A 23164-nucleotide genomic window follows, 5' to 3' on the forward strand; every position below is an offset into this window, starting at 1 on the left:
CTCTTCTGTCATCCACTGCTTTTTTGCAAGCTGTATTTTATCACTTAGGATTTCTTTTCCAGCACTGATAACGATCTTACCAAATTCCTTCAGAGTAAGAGCTGTAGATGTAAATGATGAATATCATTTACATCTACATTTCTTATTCTGATGTTCAATTTTATGTTCAGCTCTTTACTCAGTTTTTCTTTCACAGTTGAGACCTTGAGTTTTTCACAATTTAATCTGCTTGTCTTATTTCCTTTCGTAATGGATCTCAACCTTGTTTTGATAGTAGCTGTTAATAAGTTATGATCGGAATCAGCATCCACACCAGGGTAGGTTTTGGCTCCTTTGAGACTATTCCTAAAATGATTATTTATCAGAATGAAGTCAATCTGATTTGTAACTGTAGTCCCTGGTTTGTCTTGGGGGTATTTCCAAGTATAGAGCCATCTGGCAGGAAGTTGAAACCATGAGTTTACTATTATCATGCTCTCCTCTTAACAGAGTTGTATGAGCCAATCTTCTTGCTCATTTCATAAACCCAATCCAAAATCACCCACAATGTCAGGTACCTTTCCTTTGCCGATTTTGGCATTAAAGTCTCCCATGATGTTATTTACTTTATGTTTTTTGGTGTTACTTGTGATGTCTTTCAATTGCCTGTAGAATTCTTCAATAACATCGTCACTCTTATCTGCTGTAGGTGCATATATTTGTATCACATTAACATTAACTGGGTTCCCCTCCAGTTGTAGAATAATGATGTGATCCAAGTATGGAATAAAATTAGCCACTGATTTCTTCAGTGAATTGTGGATCATAATTCCCATATTTTTATGTGTATCGTCACCTGCCCCAGAGCAGTATAAGACCATAACATTGGAATGGCAGATTCCTGAGTTAGTCCATCTGGTCTCACTTAAACCGAGAATTTCTACTTTACAACGTTTCATTTCTCTACTCTAGCTACATTTTCCAGTTTCCCAGCTTCACATAAGGTTCTAACATTCCATGTTCCTATTTTTCCTAATGAAATTTTTTGCCACTCGGGGATTCTTAGCACCCATGTCCCATTTAAGGGACACCAGAGACTCGGGACTATCTCTCTCTCTCTCTCTCTCTCTCTCTCTCTCTCTCTCTCTCTCTCTCTCTCTCTCTCTTTCTCCCCCCCCCATTGTACTAGCCATGGTGATTATTCTTGGGAAGCATAGTGCAGTAGTTTCCTCTTGCTTTCTGCACTGCAGTACTTCAGCTGTATCCGTTGATTAGACGCCTGAAGTAATCTGAAAATGAGACAAAATAAGGTCCACTTTTCCACCCACGTCAGGACTGGTAGTTACTGCTGCCCTTTACCGGGTATTTTTAATTTAATTAAATTTAATTAAATTAACAGCTATTTAATAAAAATAGCTGTTAATTAAATTTAATTAAATTAACAGCTATTTAATTAAAAATAGCTTTACAGCTATTTTTAATTAAATAGCTGTTTAATGACTAGAAATAAGCCATTTTCTTTCAGAATGACTCAGATTGATTGCAAAAATGGTAATTGCAATTTAATGCTCTTAACATAAGCATTAGCAGCAGCATTAGTAAAGGCACATGATGCAAAAGCAAGCTTATATAGCATCAGCCAAAAAAAAAAAAAAAAAAAAAAACCTTCTCATTTCTGATATACCCTCATCAATATCATTGATGAATACATAAAACAACAATGGGTCCAACACCGAACCCTGGGGAACTCAACTAATAGCATTAATGTTAGTAAAGGCACATGATGCAAGCAAGCTTATATAGCATCAGCCAAAAAAAAAAAAAAACACCCTTCTCATTTCACCCATCCACTTGCTCCAAATGTTTGTCTAGTTCTGCCTTGAATCTATTTAAGTTATCAACTTCTACAACAATAGATGGAAGTTTGTTCCAGCAATCAATTTTTCACAATTTAATCTGCTTGTCTTATTTCCTTTACTAATGGGATCTCAACCTTGTTTTGATAGTAGTTGTTAATAAGTTATGATCGGAATCAGCATCCACAATGTTTGGCTTAAGGCAAATTTCCACACATCAATCCTACAACTGCCTTTCCTCAATTTGAATTTATGCCCTCTCAGTCGATTATTCTGAGCAAGAGGAAGAATCCCATCAGCACTGAGCATGCTCAAACCATTCAAGGCTTTATACACCTCAATCAGATCACCTCGCAGGTGCCTAGTCTCCAGATACTGTAATTTGCAAAACTTAAGCCTTTCTTCGTAAGAGCAACCCTTTGTTCCACTCACTAATCTTGTTGCCCTTCTCTGTACTCGTTCCACCAGCTCTACATCCGTCTTAAAATTAGGCCTCCAGACCTGTATACAGTACAAGGTGTGGCCTTATACAAGGGGATAATCACCTCCTTATCCCTACTAGAAAAATTCCTGTATATCATTGACAAGACACCATGAGCTACTCTTGCAGACTGTCTGCACTGCTCAGAAAATTTCATATCTGCCTGCACAATTATCCCCAGGTCCTTTTCATTCTCTACCACTGTCAGTGTAGTACCACACACTTGATACATTACTTTGGGGTTACTGCTTCCCATATGCAGTACTTTACATTTGTCAATGTTAAACTTCAGTTGCCACCTCTCAGCCCAATCTGCTCAACTTTTCTAGATCCTGTTGCAGCAGCGTACTATGATTAGTGCCATTAACAACCCTGCCGATCTTCGTATCATCTGCAAACTTGGACATTAAGCCTGATATACCATCATCAATATCATTAATAAATAGAGAAAACAACAATGGACCCAACTAACTCTAGGATTTATCTGGGGAACAGAAATCCAGAAGTTACTTATAAGCTAGGAAAAGTGAAGTTAGATGTAGTCAAGGACAAAAAAAAGTCTTGGGGGTTGTGATTCAGTCAGACATGAAATATCAAAGCAGTGTAAATAAATGGCTAGGAAGGAACATGGTATCCTGTCTATAATATATAGGAGCTTCACAAGTATGTAAAAGGTTGTCACTGTCCCTCTATATAAGATGATGGCAAGGCCATTAGAATACTATGTTTAGGTCTGAAGGTCACACTTAGAGAAAGACACAGAGCTCTAGAATGGGTTCAAAGAGGGGCAACCAGATTGGTGAGGGGAAATAATTGATGCCTATATGAAGAATGGCTTATAAGGTGCAGACTGCAAAGTTTGGAAACTAGACATCTTGGGCAGGAGGGGGATAGAGTATAAGGTCCAGAAGGAAATCAGTAAAATGAACAAGGGAGGTATATTTTCACTGGTTGAAGACAGAAAAACCAGGGATCCCAAACACAAATTTTGGAGAGTAATGGAAAGCTATATCTCGTGAAGGTTATTTTCACACAGCATGTTATAATACTGGACATTCTCAATGTCTAAGAATATAACATAAGGTGTCCAGAGATCACTGGAATAAATTGCTTACAACAGCTGTTCCTGTCAAGTTCAAAGCAAAACTGGATAGCCACTTTGTGGTGACAGAGAAGGCATGAGTGATAAAAATCCCAATCTCCCCCCTCAACCTTTTCTGATAGATGCAGAAAAAGTCCGCTTCCTTGCATCGTTTAGCCATTATAATACTAATACTATAATTAGGCAAAAAATAATACTATAACAGGCAAGCAAAACTAAAGTGTTTTACAAATGTCATCTTCTTTCTTCCTTCAGTAAAAAAGTGAATTAAAAAAACCACAATTTATTCACACGCAGGTGTACCTTGCTGAAGCCAGTTCACTTAATGGCACTTGAAAATTACAACCAATATTCAGTTTATGACATTCCTCACCTTGTTATAATTACACCTTAAATATTATGCTTAAAAAGAAGTCATCATGAAATATTTCTCACCAAAACCTAAGCATCATTTAGTTAATAGGTATTCTACATGAAAGCACAAAGCAGTTTGGAATGAAGTTTAAGATATCAAATATGACTGTGGCTTGGTGAAAACTATGGTCTGGTTATATTCAAAATTACTTAGATTTTATGAGCCTGTTTCATAACAAAATGTAGTGGGGTTGCAAAAAAGCCTTGCTTGGGTAATATTAGGGAGGATGATGTGCAAAATCAAATCACCATGTTAGTCAATTTGGTCAAATCAGATGATGAAAATTTGACTACAGAAGAACTCACTCAACTTTAAAATCAAAAAACGTAAAACAATGTTGAATAAATTCTAATGCCGAAGTTCCAAAAATTAATACCAATCAAAGACATGTACATGTCAGAAACTTTTACCCATTCAGAAGCTATAGCGGTTATTTTTGTTGATAAATGAAGACAAAGCCAAAGTCACAGCCAAGTTAACAGGGTCATGAAAAGCATACAAATATTACCAACTATTGAACAAATTGGATAGGAGAGGTGAAGGGTAAATAGAAATTTATGTTTACATAGATGTTAACAGATTCATATTTTAAATTACCTCAACCATCTGAATTGTTGGTCACAGACAATGAAATTTCACTATCTATGGCCAACTAAGAGCTTCACTGTCTGTCACCAACTAAGATTTAAAATAAAAAACAGACAACAAAAATGTTAATTTTTTTTATTCTACAATCTTCCTTTTTTCTATGGTTATAGGCCTAATCCTGTCATTAAGATATACTCATATTCACCTTATAATTTGATTTACTTTTTTTAATCCTCTCTTCAATCTCACATAGTGGTGTATGACAATAAAATATGCATTAAAAAGCACTGTCTACTTTTTAATTTAATTATTTCTGCTCTTTGTTTTAAAAATGCACTTCAGGACATTTTACTATACTGTATAGCAAACTGTACAGTAACATTATACAGTACACCCTTATGCAGGTCATGAAACCAAAACCTAATGTGGCATTACTCTTATTGATGCTATATGAGAGGTTTTATTATATAACTGAGCCATTCAATGTTGCCAGTTTAGTAATGCAAATTGGTTTCATTGTAAACAATGCTTCAAATACAGAAGCCTGTTTCATAATGAGAAACTTAAATCTTGAAAGTTTACTTTTTGAGAACTCAGTAACTGAATCCAAAAACGTCTGACAGATTCCATGAACTTTTTTCATCTGATGAACAAATTCTTCGGTGTTTTAGGTGAGCAACAATGTATATTTGTGTAAAAAATATGTAATAAATTATATCTATCTTTCCCTAAGAACATGCTTAAAATCAAGTTTAAGATTTTATAATCAGCATATGCAATGACCCTAAAATTTAGACAATTTTTACTGCTTCCAAGGTTGACTCATACATATGAATATACAGTAAGTGGTTATTTTCAGTTGTGCATGTCAAATTTCAGTTGTACATGCACAAATTTACGATGCTACCATGGGACATTATTTCTCAACAAAAACTGACAGTTAATAATATGAATACTTTAAAAATAAATCATCATGTGCATAATTACAGTAGATGACTTTTCTGTGTGAAATTTAAAAAATAGTGTTTTAGTATCTACTAAAATATTAGATTAGATAAACACCATTATCTAATCTAATAACTATTAGATTAGTTAGATAACACCATTATCTAATCTAATAACTATTAGATTAGTTAGATAACACCATTATCTAATCTAATAATAGTGAAATTATAATAATCTTATAATACCATGATAAATCTGATTAAAAAATGAATAGCAAATGCTTAGAAAACGGTACTCACCTTGTATAAATCTGCAATAAATTTTTTGGTAGATGGTGGCTAAATTTAGGTTGGAAGAAGCATTAAAAAGAACTAAGGTGGGAAATGGGGTGAAAATATTTTAAACAGATTTTAAAATGAGTGCAAGGAAGTAGAAATGCAGATCTCCAATCCTTGGTTGTCAGAAAGAGGTTAAAAGATGTAAAATAAAAAAAGAGAGAAGACCGGTGGTGCCAATAGTCGTTACGAGGGACTTTCGTTCAGTAAACCGTCATCAATTGGCAAATGGAAGAGAAGTGAGCAACTTCTCTTCCATTGTTGAGTAAACCGTCATCAGTTGGCAAATGGAAGAGAAGTTGCTCACTTCTCTTCCATCGTTGAGTAAACCGTCATCAGTTGGCAAATTTTTAATGTTGACGAGACTGCTCTGTATTGGAAAAAAAATGCCGGATCGAACATACATTGTGAAAGAGGAAAAGAAAATGCCAGGTTTCAGGGCTTGAAAAGTTAGGGCCACGTTCTTGCTTGGGGCTAATGCTGCAGGAGATTACAGATTAAAATCACTGCTTGTGTACTATTCTGGAAATCCTCGTGCATTTAGGTGTTGTGTTTGTTCTCCTGCAAATGTATGCTAGAATGAATGATTCAAGATGAATCTGTTCCAACATTTTGATACACTATGGGTCAGCGAGCGTTGCTCTTCACAACTCTGAAGAAAGAAGTACTCGAAAGATAGTTTTCAAGCGATAGTAAACGAAATTTATGTTCCTCTTCAACAAGGTATCTCATATAGTTTCTATAGGCAGCCACGAAGCTGGGAAGTTTTCAGCGTAAGGATTACTGTCTCCCAGGTTAACCAAGGTCAGTCACTTTACTGTTTTTGTCTGATTATAGCCCGCAAGGTCACCTGTCATTGTTCCTACAAAGAGGACCATGCCTTTCAAAAGACTACTGATTAATCTGCAGTGGTGTGACCGTATTTGTCAACCGTACTACGTGTAGTTCAAATTAGGACTGTTCTAAGCTTATCTCAGGAATGAATCGCACTTAACCCTTTGAATGTATTTTAAAGAATTCTAAAGTATTTCAACTAATTCTCTGATTAGTTTACTGTAAAATTAGTTCAAATAGCAATAATATTGTTTCGAATATTGCATATTTTATATTTTGCATTTAATTTTTCATTTTAACTTGCATATTAAATTTTCATTTTAATATAAAAAAGAAATTTATTGTTTTTACTGTTAATTACAATGGCCCCGCAAGTGCAAATTATTTGCCATATGTGTAAAAAGAAATGCAAAGACTTCCTCCAATGCAATGCAGAATGCGGTCTTGTGTACTGTATAAAATGCATAGATTTGTCAACCGTAAACTGGAAAAAGATGTCACAGGCAGCTATCGACTCATGGAAAGGTCCCTGCTGCATAAATTACAGGCAGACGAAGAAAAAACAGACGAAAAATGAAAATAACTCAGGATCAACCCCAATGGATCTTTTAAGTCTTTCCGACGGTGAATCTCAGTGTTTCACCTCATCGTCAAATGGTACTCAACAGAGTGGGCCATCCGAGGACATACCTCATGACGTGGTATCAGAGCAGACAAATTGCTCCTTCTCTCACCTTCTTAACCACGAAATCTCACAAGTTGAAAAGCCAAATGAGATGACCACAAAAATGATTTTTCAAATCCTGGACACTCAAAAATCCATGATGGCTTCTCTTCTTGACAAAACTAAAAAAATCAGGTCAGAAAACGCCCAACTTCGCGAAATAAATTATATCTTACTACAAAAAAATTTGGATTTAACAAATCTTATTCAAAACTCCAGTAGATCCTTCAGTCCTACAAGAAACTTGGCGAAATTTATTGAAAATCCCACATTTCAACCAACTCCTATAGCAGAAGTCACTTATGCATCTATTGTAAAGCAACTTCCACATCCTCCAGTACATGCTCCAGTTACTAGTCAATCTCAGAAAGTGGGTAAATATGGCAATAGATCTGTCAATCCACTCCTAGAAGATGTCATTTTCTTCTCCAGGAGGCAGGCAGATCACATCAGAGGACAACGGAATCAATCTGCCTCTAATCAGACAGGAAGACATCGACACACCCCTGCTGTTGTGGGAACAGCTACCAATTCTTCAATCAGAGCAGTCCCTAGAACTAAAAGTTCAACCAAGGGTATTTTTGTCTCGCAACTCGAACCCCAACTGTGCGGTACAGAAGTAGAGCAGCATATCAGAACTCAACTGCAGATAGAAGTAAACGTAATAAAAATGAATTCCAAACACGATTCGTACGGCTCTTTCTATATTCAGTGTCAATAAACGGATTTTGATCTATTACTAAAGGATCACTGCTGGCTGAGGGAGCCATTATTCGACCTTTCTATGGACGCTCCCCTCTTCCTCGTACTGGGTCATCAGCCAGTGACTTAGCTATCGAAACTAGTCAATGGGAATGACAATTCGAGCATTTTTCAGATATTCTGGAATCTCAACTGGGAAGAACTTCTATAAATGATTCATCTATCTCTTCATCCTACCAGAGTTTGAATGACTCTTAACTCTTGTGAAAATACCTTTCTGCCATGTCACTTGCCAACAATTAAACCAAATAACTTATGCCTTACTACAGCATCAAAAGATGCAATTACTGTATTCTATATGAACGCATGCAGTCTTGTAAAACATAATGATGAAATCCTCACTCAACTGACATCGTGGAATCTCCATCCAGACCTGATGGTTTTTACTGAGACCTGGTTCTCTCCCGAAGTTTCAGTCCGATTTCAAGACTATGCTCTCTTTCACAGTTGCAGATGTGATTCTAAAGGGGGTGGAGTTGCTATTTACATTCACAATCATCTGCGATGCTCTGCCTTTCCTATCACAAATCTGCCTGATCAAGCTTGTGAAATCACTTTTATCCGCATTGCTTCTCTGGTGATTGAGTGTCTATACCAACCTCCCTCAGCTTCAGTCAACAGTTTCTTTGTAACTCTTGACAATATTCTATCTCACTGCACAAGCAAATCCCTTAGTCTTCTGCTGATGGGAGACTTTAATATTAACATACTTCAAAGCTCTTCCTCTCAAGTGCAAGACCTCCTAGATGTCATTTCTTCCAATGGTTTTTCTCTTCTGACTAACGGAATTATCCCAACTAGAATGGGAGAGTCCCACAATTCCCTTCTTGACTTCACAATTGGGATTGGATTGGATTGGATTTTGATTTTATTGCCGCAAAAACGACTAAAGTTATACTGCACCAAGAAAATATTGAAATATCAACAGAGATAAATTCTGGTAACCTTTAAAAAGGTTACCTCGTCAAATTGTTATTTTTATATATATATATATATATATATATAAGGCAGTATAAGTTTAAAAGTAAGTGATCCAATTTATATATGTGTACATATTTTAATGGCTTGTAAAAACTTAAAAACTGCTGACACGTGGTCGTTGTCTGATAAAATTTGACTGAGTGTATAAGGCTCAGTCGGATGAGTAAAAGCGATAAAATATATATTGCGAAAATGGGTGAAATTAATGCAATCTATTAAAATATGCTTTATTGATAAAATGGTGTCGCAAGACTCGCACATAGGAGGGTCATCTGCCCTCAGCAGAAACGAATGTGTCAGATGACTGTGTCCTATGCGGAGTCGAGCAAGAACAACTTCCTCGCTCCGATTCCTGCGCAGACTGGACTGCCAAGTTTCTATTACAGGCTTTATTTTATATAATTTATTTGTTCTCTCTCTATGCCATAGTTCTTGCCATTGGGAATCTATCTTGCTGCGTATTATTTGCCTGTAGTCTGTATAGGGTACTGACAGGCAACGATTATTAGTGGATGTTGCTGATTTGGCTGCAGTGTCAGCCAAATCATTTCCCTTTATCCCAATGTTGCTAGGAACCCAGCAGAAGCGGATATCAAACTTGTATTCATGAAGAGAATGAATCTTCTGCTGAACCCGACAGAGAACTAGATGAGAGTTGTGTCTCAAAGATAATAAAGCCTGTAATACACTCAAAGAATCAGAATATATTATTGACCTTTGGCATTGACAAGTTCGAATGTGATCCAAGGCTAACTCTATAGCATGCAGCTCTGCAGTGTATATGCTGGATTCAGGAAGAATCTGCTGAGATATTACAGTGTCCGGAAAGACAACAGCAGATCCTACGCATGATTCAGACTTCGAGCCGTCTGTGTAAACCGGCAGGAAGTCAGAGTGCTCAGCTCGGTGTGCAGAATACAGCTGCTGGTAAACAGATGATGGAGTCTCAGGCTTTACCCATTTCTTAAGGGAAAGGTCGCACGATGGGGTAGGAGTATGCCAGGGTGGAAGAGTTTCTTTTGTTGTTTGTGCAACCTTGTCTACCATGATGTTAAACTCTCTGAGTAGCTCTTGGACATGAATACCAAAAGGTCGGTTGGCAGTCTGACGGATACTGTACAGGTTTTACCAACATGGCTCAAAAACGGATGTCCACGTAGGATGGTCTGGCAGGGATTTCAACTTTAAAGCATAGTTTAAAGACAACTGCTTACGTCGAAGGGATAACGGTGATTCGTTTGCTTCGACGTATAAGCTCTGGACAGGAGATGTTCGAAATGCTCCAGTAGCAATACGGATAGCCTGATTGTGGACAGGGTCCAGCCATCGAAGGACACTGTCTCTGGCTGAGGAGTATACCTGGGCCCCGTAGTCTAATTTGGAACGTACAAGTGCACGATAAATACGTAGTAGGGTGCACCTTTCTGCTCCCCAACGCGTAGACGAGAAAGAGCGAAGAATATTTAGTCCCCTCGTGCACTTTGTACGAAGGTGACGAATATGTTCTAAAAAGGTCAACTTTTTATCAAAGACAAGTCCCAAGAATTTTGTGTCTGACACTACTGGAATAGCATTTTGTCCGAGCCTTAATTCAGGTTCAGGATGAAGATTACGCTTACGACAAAAGTGTACGCAAGGTACGCAACGGTCTTCTCCAGCGAGAACCTGAAGCCATTTGCAAGTGCCCAGGAATTAAGGCGATTGATGGCTTGTTGCAGTTGTCTTTCAATAACCCTCATGTTGCATGACTGACAGAATATGCTAACGTCATCAACATAGAGGGCGCTGTTTACTGTTGGAGGAAGCTGTTCTGTGATAGAATTTACTTTGATGGCGAAAAGCGTGACACTTAATACTGATCCTTGTGGTACTCCCTCCTCTTGGCAGAAGGGACGAGAGAGTGAGGATCCCACACGAACTTGGAAAAATCGATTGGCTAAAAAGTTTTTTATAAAAATGGGGAGTTGCCCTCTAAGACCAAGGCTATGCAAATCTTTTAAAATGCCAAATCTCCAAGTTGTGTCATACGCCTTCCCATGTCAAAGAACACTGACACCAAGTGTTCGCGTTTTAGGAAAGCATCCCGGATGGATGTTTCCAGTCATTAAATGACCAAGAGTTGATCTGTTTTTTCGGAAGCCGCACTGGATGCTGGAGAGAAGATCATTCGATTCTAAATACCACATTAATCGAAAATTAACCATTCTCTCCAGGATTTTGCACAGGCAGCTAGTCAGAGCTATAGGACGATAATTAGTAGGGAGTTTAGGATCCTTTCCTGGCTTCGCAAATGCAAGCACAAATGCCATGCGCCAGGAATCCGGAAATTGCTGTTTTATAGAGATTCTGTTATACAGAACAAGCAGGCGATCCATAGATGCAGGTGACAGATGTTTAAGCATTTCATAATGGATGCCATCTGGTCCAACAGCACTTGCCTTGGAATGATAGAGAGCTCTTTTTAGTTCCTGCAGAGTGAAAGGCAGGTTGTAGGGAAAAAAGCCTTTCTGTGTGAAATTTAGTGCCTCTTTTTCTCTTTTATGTTTCGGGACCAGAAATTCTGGGGAATAGGATGATATCCCAGAGATGTTTGAAAATGTTTCCCCAAGGGCATTGGCTATTGCACTGGGCTCTACAATAGTGCATCCATTATAGTCTAGGATCGATGAAGGGTGGGATGTATATTTTCCCTTCATTTTTCGGATTTTATCCCAGACTACCTTAGAGTTGGTAGATTGGTTAATAGATGATGTAAAACGGATCCATGATTCCCTTTGACTCTGACAGCGAATGTAGCGTGCTTTGGCTCGTGCACGCTTGAAGGCTATTAGATTAACAGTGGTAGGATATCGGCGGATTATCCCCCACGCTTTGTTTTGAGCCTTTTTTGCTGCTGTGCATTGTGGATTCCACCATGGCTTGGGAAAAGGTGGAAACCGGGCAGATGTTTTCGGTATGGTATTGGCAGCTGCTTGGACGATATTTTCTGTAATGTACGTTACTGCATCATTGATAGGCTCCTAACTGACGGTACTGAAGTCGAAACTTGCCTGATGTTGGAAGGCAGTCCAGTCAGCCTGATCAGTCTTCCAACGTGGTAACCTGAAAGGAAGACATGGTCTCCCACTGTGTAACGAGGTTATCACAGGGAAGTGATCACTTCCGTATGGATTCTCCTCCACTTCCCAAGTGAGTGAAGGGAGTAGACAAGGGGAGCAGATAGAGAGATCAATGGTAGAAAACGCACGGGTAGGCATGTGGAAGAAAGTGTTTGTTCCAATATTTAGAAGGGAAATGTCATTGTCATTTAGCATTCGCTCTATGACTTGTCCCCTTCTATTGATGTTAGCACTACCCCACAGGGTGTTATGTCCATTCATATCCCCGAGAAGTAAGAAAGGGGGAGGCAACTGCGTCATAAGATCATCAAGGTCTTCCTGGGAGATGTCAGTCCCAGGTGGCAAATAAATTGAACAGACAGTTAACAGAGATCCCACTGTAAGGCGAATTGCAACAGCCTCTGTGCTAGTTGTAATTAGCAAGGGCTGAACTGGGGTCTGGTTCCCCACAAGGATAGTCACTCCTCCATGAGCAGGACCATCCACAATTCTGTCCTTACGAAAAAGTGTTATATTATGCATGGTTGGGTTATCATTTGCCTTTAGATAAGTCTCCTGCAAGCAAAAGCAAACTGGCTCGTGCTTTTGCAGGAGGGCCTTAATGTCATCAGTATTTTGCTGGAATCCACGACAATTCCATTGTAGGAATTTAGCCATTATTTTGGCTTGGTGGGTCCGTCAGGCGGCTTCCGAGGTGCTGAGGGCTTACTTTTGTCAGTCTTGGATTTATCTTTTTTGGGGAAGAATGGACGCTGTCCCGTGTCCATTTCTTCCTCCGCAAAGAGTTCCAAGACTGATTCATCCGGTACCTCCTTAGTCTCTACATCCATTGTTTCTGGTGTTACGGGTGGCTCTTCCGAACTTTTTAGCTTTTCTTTACCACTTTGTTTTGGTAGTGGTGGAGCACTAGGAGGTATGGATATAGGAGTAGCAGCTGACTGCGTTTTTTTGGTGGGCTTTTGTGAACTTAATAAATAGCGTGCAATCGGCGTGAATGACTCTCTTGGTGGTACAGTCATCTTCTCTGTTTGTGTACCGATAATGCACTTCGCAGAAACCTTCTGAGCATATGAAGGCTTCCCACTATTTATTGGTTGTATGCGTTTTCTAGCCTCTGGGTAGGAGATGTTAAGCTCCGTTTTTAACTTTTGTATCTCCTTTTCGTCCTTCCACTGCTGGCATGCTCGAGAGTATGCAGGGTGCTCTCCTTGGCAGTTAATACAGTTATTCTTAGGAGCTATACATTCCTTGCTCTCGTGATCTTTAGCACCACATCGAGCACAGGCAGGGTTACCACGACAAGCTGTTTGTGAGTGGCCGTACTTTTGACATTTAAAACACCTCAGTGGGTTTGGAACGTAAATCCTCACTGGGCAGTTTAAGTACCCTGCCTTGATGGAACTTGGAGGCCGTGGGGTGTTGAATTTTAAGATGAGAACTCGGGTAGGGACGAGATTCCCATCCTTACACATGGATATTCGCTTGACAGCTGTTATTCCTTGTTCTTTTAATTCAGAGCAGATCTCTTCTTCAGAAACGTGAAGAAGATCCCACTCTGAAATGACACCTCGTGAAGAGTTCAAAGTTTTGTGGGGTGTTACACTGATCGGTATTCCCCCTATAGATGTCGCATTCAGGATTCTTTCTGCTTGCTTTGTACTTGAAGCTTCGATTAAAAGATCGCCAGAACGCAGCCGTTTTACTGATTTTGGTGATCCTGCCAACCCTTCTAATCCTTTCTGGATAAAGAAGGGTGACATCTTCCCAATTGACTGCTCTCCGGTTGAATGAAGAATGAGGAAAAGCGGTGTTATAGATGGTGTTTTTATCTCAGTTCTGGCTCTTTTTGCAGAATTGCTCTCACTCTCATCTGATCGATTAGGTAGGGGCCTTATTGGGGCCCCAGAAGAAATTGGATTTAAATTACTCATATGAGTAAAGAGAAAGTGTCTGATGCCTAAGTACCTCACCCACCACGGAGCCCTACGAGGGGACGCCCACTCGTGAACTAGCAGGTACTGCGTACACGAATGGGACGCCGAGTTCGCTTAGGAGCACCATACCCACGTTACCAATAAGTCTTTATCCCGTCCCAGGACCATAGGGAGGGAGACTTACTAGAACGCAGTTGACCCTAGCAGTAAAATACCACCCGCCGATTGATCCCAGTCGGGCCAGTCCGGGACTTCCCGTCTTGTCGAAGCAGGGGCCAAAGTGGTGTATTAAGGCTGAGCCCCTCAACCACCAGGATCCCCCTTTCTGAAATCCATGGGTCGCGGCGCACGGCTGCACACGCCGGATTCCAAAGATGTAACCCTGGAACCAAGGTATGGGCGTTAGATCCCAGTGATGCTAGTCTGGAAGTCCAGCAGCGTCACTGGGAGGTCCCCTCACCACGTACAGGTGCCCACATCAAGGGGTTCGCAATTGGGGAATGCTCACTAACCTATGCAGTACTGGATGCAACCATTTTTCATTATCGTCCCATATTAATGGTAATTGAAAATGAACAGATTGTGGAAGAGATCATGCACACTTACAGATCTGTGACTCCAGGCTCTCTCAATCAGCTGTGTTATGATCTCCAGCAGTTTTCGTGGGATGGGGTGATTGCTATAGATGATCCTGAAATTGCGACGAACTTCTTCTTTGAGCATATCCTAAATAGTTACGAAAAATGCGCGTCATACATCAGGATCCCAGGGAATAAAAAGACCACTAGGCCAAGACGGAAATTATGCCCATTTAGGTCAAACAAAATTTGTAACATGCTAAAGAAAAGGGACAAACTTGCAAGAATTGCTAGAGAAACAGGAAAGGAGGCGAATAAAAACAAATACACAACATACAGAAACAAAGTCACCGACAGTATTAGGTCGGAGAAAAGGAAATATTATAGTTCCCAACTTAAAGGCGTCATTACAAGCAAGGAAAAGTGGACAGTCTTGGACAAGCTACTACCTGGAAGAAAAACGAAATCACAGAGCTACATTGGAGATGTAGTTGAGAACGAGGTACTCATTTCGGATGACCAGGAAAAAGCCGCAGCCCTCCGTAATCACTTTATCTCAAGTGTGAATAACCTTTTTAAAGACAAGTTGACTCTAGAGATAATGCAACGAGAGAATTTATCAAGCACTCAATGAAGAGCTCTTTTTTCCTCGCTCCGCTCTCAGATCAAGAAATTTTAGAAGCAGATCAATTAAAAGAAAAGGGAGCCCCTGGCTTTGATGAAATATCTCCTGCTCTGCTGAAAAAGGTCCTTAACTCAATTCTAACATCACTGAAAATCTTTCCTTTCAATCTGGTAAATTCCTGTCTCAATTCAAAAAAGCAGTCATTGTTCCTGTTCCTAAGGGGAAAAATTGTAACTCTATCAACAATTTTCGTCCAATAGCTCTACTCTCAGTTTTTGCAAAATTATTCGAAAAAATTCTTCACGGCAGACTCATGGGCTTCCTGGAAGTCAATTAGCTTATCCATCAACAACAGTACGCCTATCGTTCAAAAAGTTCCACTGACCTGGCAATTGTTGACTTCTGCTCTAGGATCACGGACTGTCTTGAAAAGGGTCACTATGCAATAGCACTGTTTCTAGACCTATCAAAAGCTTTTGACTGCATAAATCCTAATATCTTACTCAACAAGCTCAACAATCTTGGCTTGAGAGGAAAAATTAACCTTCTCCTTGAAGACTACCTTACTGATAGGCCATTTGTCGTTAAAACAAACCAGTCTTTTTCAGATATTTCTTATTTCTCCAGGGGAGTACCTCAAGGCTCACTTCTCGGACTTATCCTATTTGTTCTTTACATTAATGAATTTCTCTCTCATCTTTCATCTTCCCACCTAGTAGCGTATGCCAATGACATTTCCATTCTAATCACTAATAAAGACCCTAACCAACTTCAATGCAAGATCTCTGCCCTGCTCTCTGAAATGCATAGTTGGCTTCAACAGAATCAGCTGATACTAAACCCAGAAAAATCCAAATATATGGTGTTTAGGACAAAAAATAAACCATTAAATATTGATTTCGAAATAACATACAAAGGAAAACAACTTGAAAGGGTGAATGATACCAAGTTTCTAGGAATCTGGCTAGATGGCAAGCTGAGTTGGGATAAACAAAAGATCACCTTACGAAAGAAGACTTCGTCACTAGCAGGAATACTCGCCCGAGCCTCTGCCTGGGTACCTCCTTCCCTTCTCAGACTAGTATTCCTTTCCTTAATACAGCCTCACTTCACATATGGAATCATCTCATGGGGTACGACCAGTCAAGATAACCTTGCGAGAATCAATTCGATTGTCACTCGATGTGTTCGTTCAATTTTGGGCCTTCCCTGTAGTGCATCGGTGACTTCGAGATATAAGGAAGCGAGACTCTTAAGCATCTACCAACTGATACAAAAAGCTGAGGCAGTCTTTGTCTACAATGCTTTGAAAACACCAAACTTTCCTCCTCTCTTCAGATCCTTTTTTATAACAATAGAAGAAGAAGGAATAACATATAATTTAAGAAATGAAGCGAACCTGAAGGTTCCACTTTTTAGAAAAGCCATAGGTCAGAAAAATATAAAATACAGAGGCGCAAAAACCTGGAATAATCTTCCTGAAAACATCAAATATGCCATTTCACAAAACAAAGTCAAGAAGCTCGTGACTGAACACATCACCAGGGATGTCTGATCTAAATCACCTTCCACTCAACTCTTGAACTTTCCACAATGCATACCAGTTTGGAAATTATGTAAACCAGTTGAAGGAATAGCTGTCAAAAAGCTTGTAACACTCTACGCAATTATTTCATAATTTTTTCTTTCATACTTGTTACTGTAAAAGTACTCACAATGTAATTATAAGTACTGTTGTTAACCACGCAACATGTGTGGTTGGTTTACGAAGTCTCTGTAATGGAATGTAGAAATACGTCCGATTCATGGTGTGTCTAGTTTTCTTGTTATCTTTTTCAAAGGGAACACCCCCTAAAAAGCCTCTGGCTTATGTGTTCTCCCTCCCTTCTTGCTGTTATCTCCCAACAATTGTAAGACAAAATAGGGATAAATAAATTATCAATTATCAATCAATCAATTTAAGGGCATCAATAAAGCCACCCTACCTGTGCATTTCCGATCGAACCAGACAGCATGGATAAAAATATCTCTCTTTGAGGATTGATTTAAATGCTGCTTCATTCCCGAGGTTGAAAAATATTGTAAAGACAACGACATTCCTTTCAAGATTTTGTTTCTGGACATCCTACGCATCTAGATGATTTCAATTCGAACGTGAGAGTCATATTTCTACTGCCAAACAAGACTTCACTCATCCAACCTATGGGTCAGGGTGATATTTCGAATTTAAAAGCATACTATTTACGCACAGCATTTTCTCAGGCATTGTCTGCAGTAGACGCTGAGAAAAATTTTACATTAAGAGACTTTTGGAAATCTTACAATATTTACCACGCTACCTTAAACATTAATAAGGCCTGGGCGGAAATTACTAAAAGTTGTTTAAATGGTGCATGGAAGAAAATATGCCCATGGCACATAAAAGGCTTAGAAGGATTTGAAAAAGATGAATCATGTGAAGAGGTTACAGATAAGACTGTAAAGTTGCAGAGCTACTTCAACTGGAGGTTGATGCCAAAGACATGGAGAAGTTAATAGAGGAAGAAGAGAAGGAATTATCTAACAAAGAACTTATTGACTTGCAGGCAGTGATAGTGAAAGATGAAAATGCTGAGGAAGCTCAAGATGAACCAAATAAGGTGCCGAGATGCTTCATCACCAAAGAGATGGCAATGGCATTTCGTGAAATTGCATCGGCAGTGGCGAGGTTTGAGAAGATGGATCCTGACAGCAAACGATTCTTAAAAGTTAACGGAGGGGATGAATGATATACTTGCTTGCTACAAAGAAATCTACGATGAAAAGGAACTAAGCCACCATCCAGTCATCCATTAATATGTTCTTTTGTAAGGTTGAGCCGCCGACCCCTTCTAAATCTCCACAGCAGCATACTTACCAGCTGAAGACGTCGATTCTGGCAAAGATGCTCGAGAGGTAAAACTAACTGACACTATGCCTGTCTCCTCTCTTTTTTTGTAATTTTATAATTTTGAAAATTTTTAAATTGCACACCTTTGTAATTTTTCCTGCGTATGAGAAAAAAAATTTAATAAATACAATAAATAATTCTGTTTACATGTTCATCGAACATTTGTTTTTTGATTCAATCAATTCAGTGAGCACAGTTGCAAGTGCTGCACTAGGATTTAGGGAAATTCCGATTTATGTAGAGTTCCACAGAACGCAACCCTTATGTAAATCGGGGAATGGCTGTAATTACATTTAAATGAGTAGTGCCCCTTGCATAAAATACTCCAAAAATTAAATTATGCCTGTTATTTGATTTTTTATTACCTTTCTTCACTATTCTAGCACAATCAATGATGCACATCAAAATTAAAAATAACACTTAAGAAATACTGAAATCAACAGTGATAATATACACTCACATGTATTTTAATTTTACAAGTAAAGTTAAGCGGCTCTGACATTTTATGAAGAAATGCACCTGCTCAACAGTTAAAAAGGAAGGTTAAATTTTGTTTCACTTAATAAAAAAGTCAACTAAAGGTAGGTAGGGAATTACATATTTGTTCTATTTAAATTAGCAAAAAATACAAAAAAATTATACGTTACCTTCTCAGAATCATACTGAATTAAATAAGAAACCAGTTTCTCTAAGTCCACTTCTGTAACTTCCTCACTTATAAATATCCAAGAAGCATTTTGGCCATGCTTATCAACCAGCCTATAAATATAAAAAAATATAAAATCATTATGACAATTTAAAAGAGCTGCTACTAATAACATTAAATACTTAAGCTATAAATGAATACTACAAGACTAAGCCAATATCCATATTCAGTCAGAGCATATATATATATGGTGACTGCAATAAACAAAAATAATTCTTAAGCACAAATAATTCTAATGCAGAATAATTATTGTGTACAAAAATAATTCAAGACTAATTACTATTACTGAAAATATTCCTGACAGGTTTGAAACACAAAATTACATATATCAGTACACTATTATCCACATTTACAGAATAAACATAAATACAAAAAAAAATTCATTCTTGCAATGAATATGAACATTATGAATTATTCATATACACAAAAACAACAACTATAAGGGTCAAGTGAGAGGTGGAAGGGAGAGATCAAAGTTTAGCCGTCTGCTACTCACCAACTCTCAGTAGAGGTTCATGGTACCCATAAGCCTGAAGTAGTAATTCAGTAACATATATTCTTTTCTTGTACAAAGTGTTCCACTTCTATGTAAACTGAATCTAACTGACATTGACTAATGCAAAGTAAACACAAAATACATATATCAGTACACTATCACCCACCTATACATAACACTGCATATGGATAGCAGTCACCCCCAGAGTAAAGTACCAACTGTGTGGTACTACACCAGGGTAGTGGAAAATAAAAAAAAAAACTGGGGTAATTGTGCAGTCGAATATAAAGTTCCCTGAGCAATGCAGACAAGCTGCCAGGCCAGCTCATGGTGTTTTGTCAATGATATACAGGAATTTTTCTACCAGGGAAAAAGAGGTGATTATCCCATTGTTTGAGGCAATGGTCAGGCCACACCTTTAGTACTACATACAGATCTGGAGGTCTCATTTTAGAAGGGATGTAGAGCTGCCTGGATCAGATACAGAGAAAGGCAATGAAGTTCGTGAAGGGAACAAAGGGGGTGCTCTTACCAAGACAGGCTTCAGTTCTACAAATTTCAGCATCTGGAGACTAGGTAACTGTGATTGAGTTGTTTAAGGCTTTGAATAGATTGAGCCAACTCAGTGCTGATGGGATTCTTCCTTTTGTTCAGACATTAGTAGTGGCAAATGATGTGCCACCGTAGCCTAGTGGTCAGGCGCGCGGGTGCATAAGTACACGTGCCTTGAGTGACCAGGGTTCAAGCCCGTGACTACTGAATACGGTGCTGTCTCTTGTATTCTCTCTATCTTGTGAACTCCTCTGACCGTTTGATCGTCCCAGAGTATAAACAGAAAATTTATTTTATTTATTTATGTGCAAGAAAGCAAGCTTATACAGAATCAGCCAAAAAAAAAGCAAACAAACAAAAAAACTAACACTTCTCATTTCAACCATGCTCATAAGGGGACATAAATTCAAATTGGGAAAGGATGGTTGCAGAATAGATGTGTGGAAATTTGCCTTTAGCCAGCAGGTGGTTGATTTCTTGAACAAACTTCCATTTGTTGTTGTAGAAGTTGATAGCTTAAATAAACTCATGGAAGAACTAGGAAAACTATTGGAGAGAATGGATAGGTGAAATGGGAAATGTTTTTTTTTTTTTTTTGGCTGATGTTAAATAAACTTGCTTTCTTGCATCATTTACCACTATTAATGCTAATACCCAAATTTAAATTCAGTGAAAATCATCAGTTACTGGATAAAATTAAAATTAACTGGATAGTAATGTTGGTTTAATTTATAGTATGTAGTAGTAACATGGCAGTTATCAGTTTTCTCTGTTCAATGAGTACGAGGGAAGAAATTTAATTGCAATCTCACAGATCTCATGATGATAATAGTATTCAAATTTCTTCAAATGTATTTTTGTTCCCAAGTTGAAAGCAGGAGGATATCTTCTAGGCAGACTAGGTAAGATGCACATACACATTTACAACACAACTATTATCAATCCTGATATTATGATATTACAACACCATTGTCTAAGTCCAAGGTAATCCCCAAAACAGCCTACCTTACAGTCAATTTTCCTCCATAAAACGATGTGCATAAAAATATTACTAATATTTAAGTTAATAATAGACGATACAACGGTTGGCAGGGTTGGCAGATGATACAAAGGTTGGCAGGGATGGCAGATAATACAAAGGTTGGCAGGGTTCTTAATGACAGTAATGATAATACACTAATGAAACAGGATCTGGAAAAGTTAAGCAGATGGGCTGAGAGGCGGCAATTGAAGTTTAACATTGACAAAAAAAAAGTACTACATATGGGTAGCATTAATATACCAAGAGTAATATACCAACTGGATGGTACTACACTCAGGGAAGTGGAGAATGAAAAGGATCTGGGGATAATTATGCAATCAGTTATAAAGTTCCCTGAGCAATGCAGGTAAATTGCAAGAGTAGCTCATGATGTTTCGTCAATGATATACATGAATTTTACTAGCAGGGATAAGGAGGTGATGGTCAGGCCACACCTTGAGTACTGCATACAGGTCTGGAGGCCTCATTTTAGGAAGGATTCAGAGCTGCTGGAATGAGTACAGAGAAGGGCAACAAGATTGGTGAGTGAAACAAAGGGTTGCTGTTACCAAGAAAGGCTTATGTTCTGCAAATTGCAGCATCTGGAGACTAGGCACCTGATCTAATTAAGGTGTATAAGGCCTTGAATGGTTTGAGCAAGATCAATGTGGATGGGATTCTTCCTCTTGCTCAAATTACTCACCTGAGGGGACATAAATTCATATTGAGGAAAGACAATTGTAGAATAGATGTGCAGAAATTTGCCTTTAGCCAGCAGGTGGTTGATATTTGGAACAAACTTCCATCTGTTGTCATCACATCATCAGCCATTTTCAATCCACTGCAGGATGAAGGCCTCTCCAGCAACTTTCCAGTTCCTTCTGTTTTGTGCAATGCCAATCCATTTACTAACCGCAAACTCATGGGTTTCATCTGTCCATCTCCCTTGTTGTCTTCCAGGTTTTCTCTTAGCTCCTCTTGAGTATCATTCTGTTATTTTCTTAATCCATCTGTCATCATGTCTTCGAGCTATGTGCTGCCCAAGACCATTTTTAGTTCTTTAGTTTTGATAAGAATGCCCTTTACTTGAGTTTGCTGCCTAATCCATGTGTTTCTCTTCCTATCTAACAGTCTGATTCCCAATATAATTCATTCCATTCTTCACTGTGTGGTTCCCTACTTCTCTTCCATTCTTTTGGTGATGTTTGTTTGTTATTTAGTTTTTAGGAGCATTAGCAGGCCATATTGCTCCGGAATATGCAGTGGTCATTCCCTTGACCTTTCCACATCCTCCGTATTTGGTGGTGATGGGCTCGAACCCTGGTCTAATCAAGAAGCGTGTGCTATGCACTGCTACTCCTTCCTACCTGGCTATGGAGACACATTCTTTTGGTGAGTGCCCAAGTTTCACTTCCATAAGTCATGGTGGGGAGTATACATTAGTTCATTATTTTACATTTCAGACAAATTGAGATATTGCTCCTCAGTATGTGACTATATTTCCTGAATGCTATCCATCCAAAATTTATTCTTCTCTTGACTTCTGGCCATCAAGCTCTCAGCTGCCCACATCAATGCCAGAGCTTGCACTTGGGCATCGCGTGACACAGAGACAACCACCAAGGCAGAATGCGCTGGTCCCGAAGGAACTAGTAGTTGTTGGTGACTCTATTGTCAGGGAAACGGGGAACATGCTTTGTAAAAAAGATAGGTGGAACAGGACCAGGGTATGTCTGCCAGGGGCAAAGGTTGATGATGTTGTAGAGCGAATGTCATCTTTTAAGGGCACAAAAGGTGATATAGTTGTACACGTTGGCACTAATAATATTAAGAGTAGGAGACCGGCAGAATTACTTAACAAGTACAGGTCACTTTTGAACAAAAGCCGAGAATTAAGGTTGAATTTGAAAGTGTCTGCAATTCTGCCCAGACACGATAGGAGGGAGTATATGAGCCTTGTCGATCAATTCGGCCCTGGAAAGATTGTGCAAGGCTCAAGGGGTAGAATTTTTTTCAGCCTGGACTGTACTTGTTAACAGGAGAGATTGCTTCTACAGGGATGGGATACACTTAAATAGAAAGGGTGCAAGAATATTTGCTGATGCTATCGAGGCAGTGTTAGGTGGGTCGGAAAACTGCTAGCTTGGGGGGAGACAAAGACCAATAGATTGACAGTAGCCACTGGCAGAGGTGAAAGAGTTT

General features: G+C 38.9%; 1 protein-coding gene across 2 annotated transcripts in view; it reads right to left on the reverse strand.

Moving 5' to 3' along the window:
* LOC150076548 (beta-1,3-glucosyltransferase) overlaps positions 1-23164 on the reverse strand; it is a 377468-nt gene that overhangs the window by 175884 nt on the left and 178420 nt on the right. For both annotated transcript variants that reach the window (XM_090387063.1, XM_090387062.1), the window contains exon 5: positions 18835-18946. In XM_090387063.1, the coding sequence (XP_090243189.1) occupies positions 18835-18946 (112 nt within the window). The remainder of the gene's footprint in view (positions 1-18834; positions 18947-23164) is intronic.

The sequence above is a fragment of the Mastigoproctus giganteus genome, chromosome 13, assembly GCF_048544385.1.
Source record: "Mastigoproctus giganteus isolate SK-2022 chromosome 13, ASM4854438v1, whole genome shotgun sequence".
Classification (NCBI taxonomy): Eukaryota; Metazoa; Arthropoda; class Arachnida; order Uropygi; family Thelyphonidae; genus Mastigoproctus; species Mastigoproctus giganteus.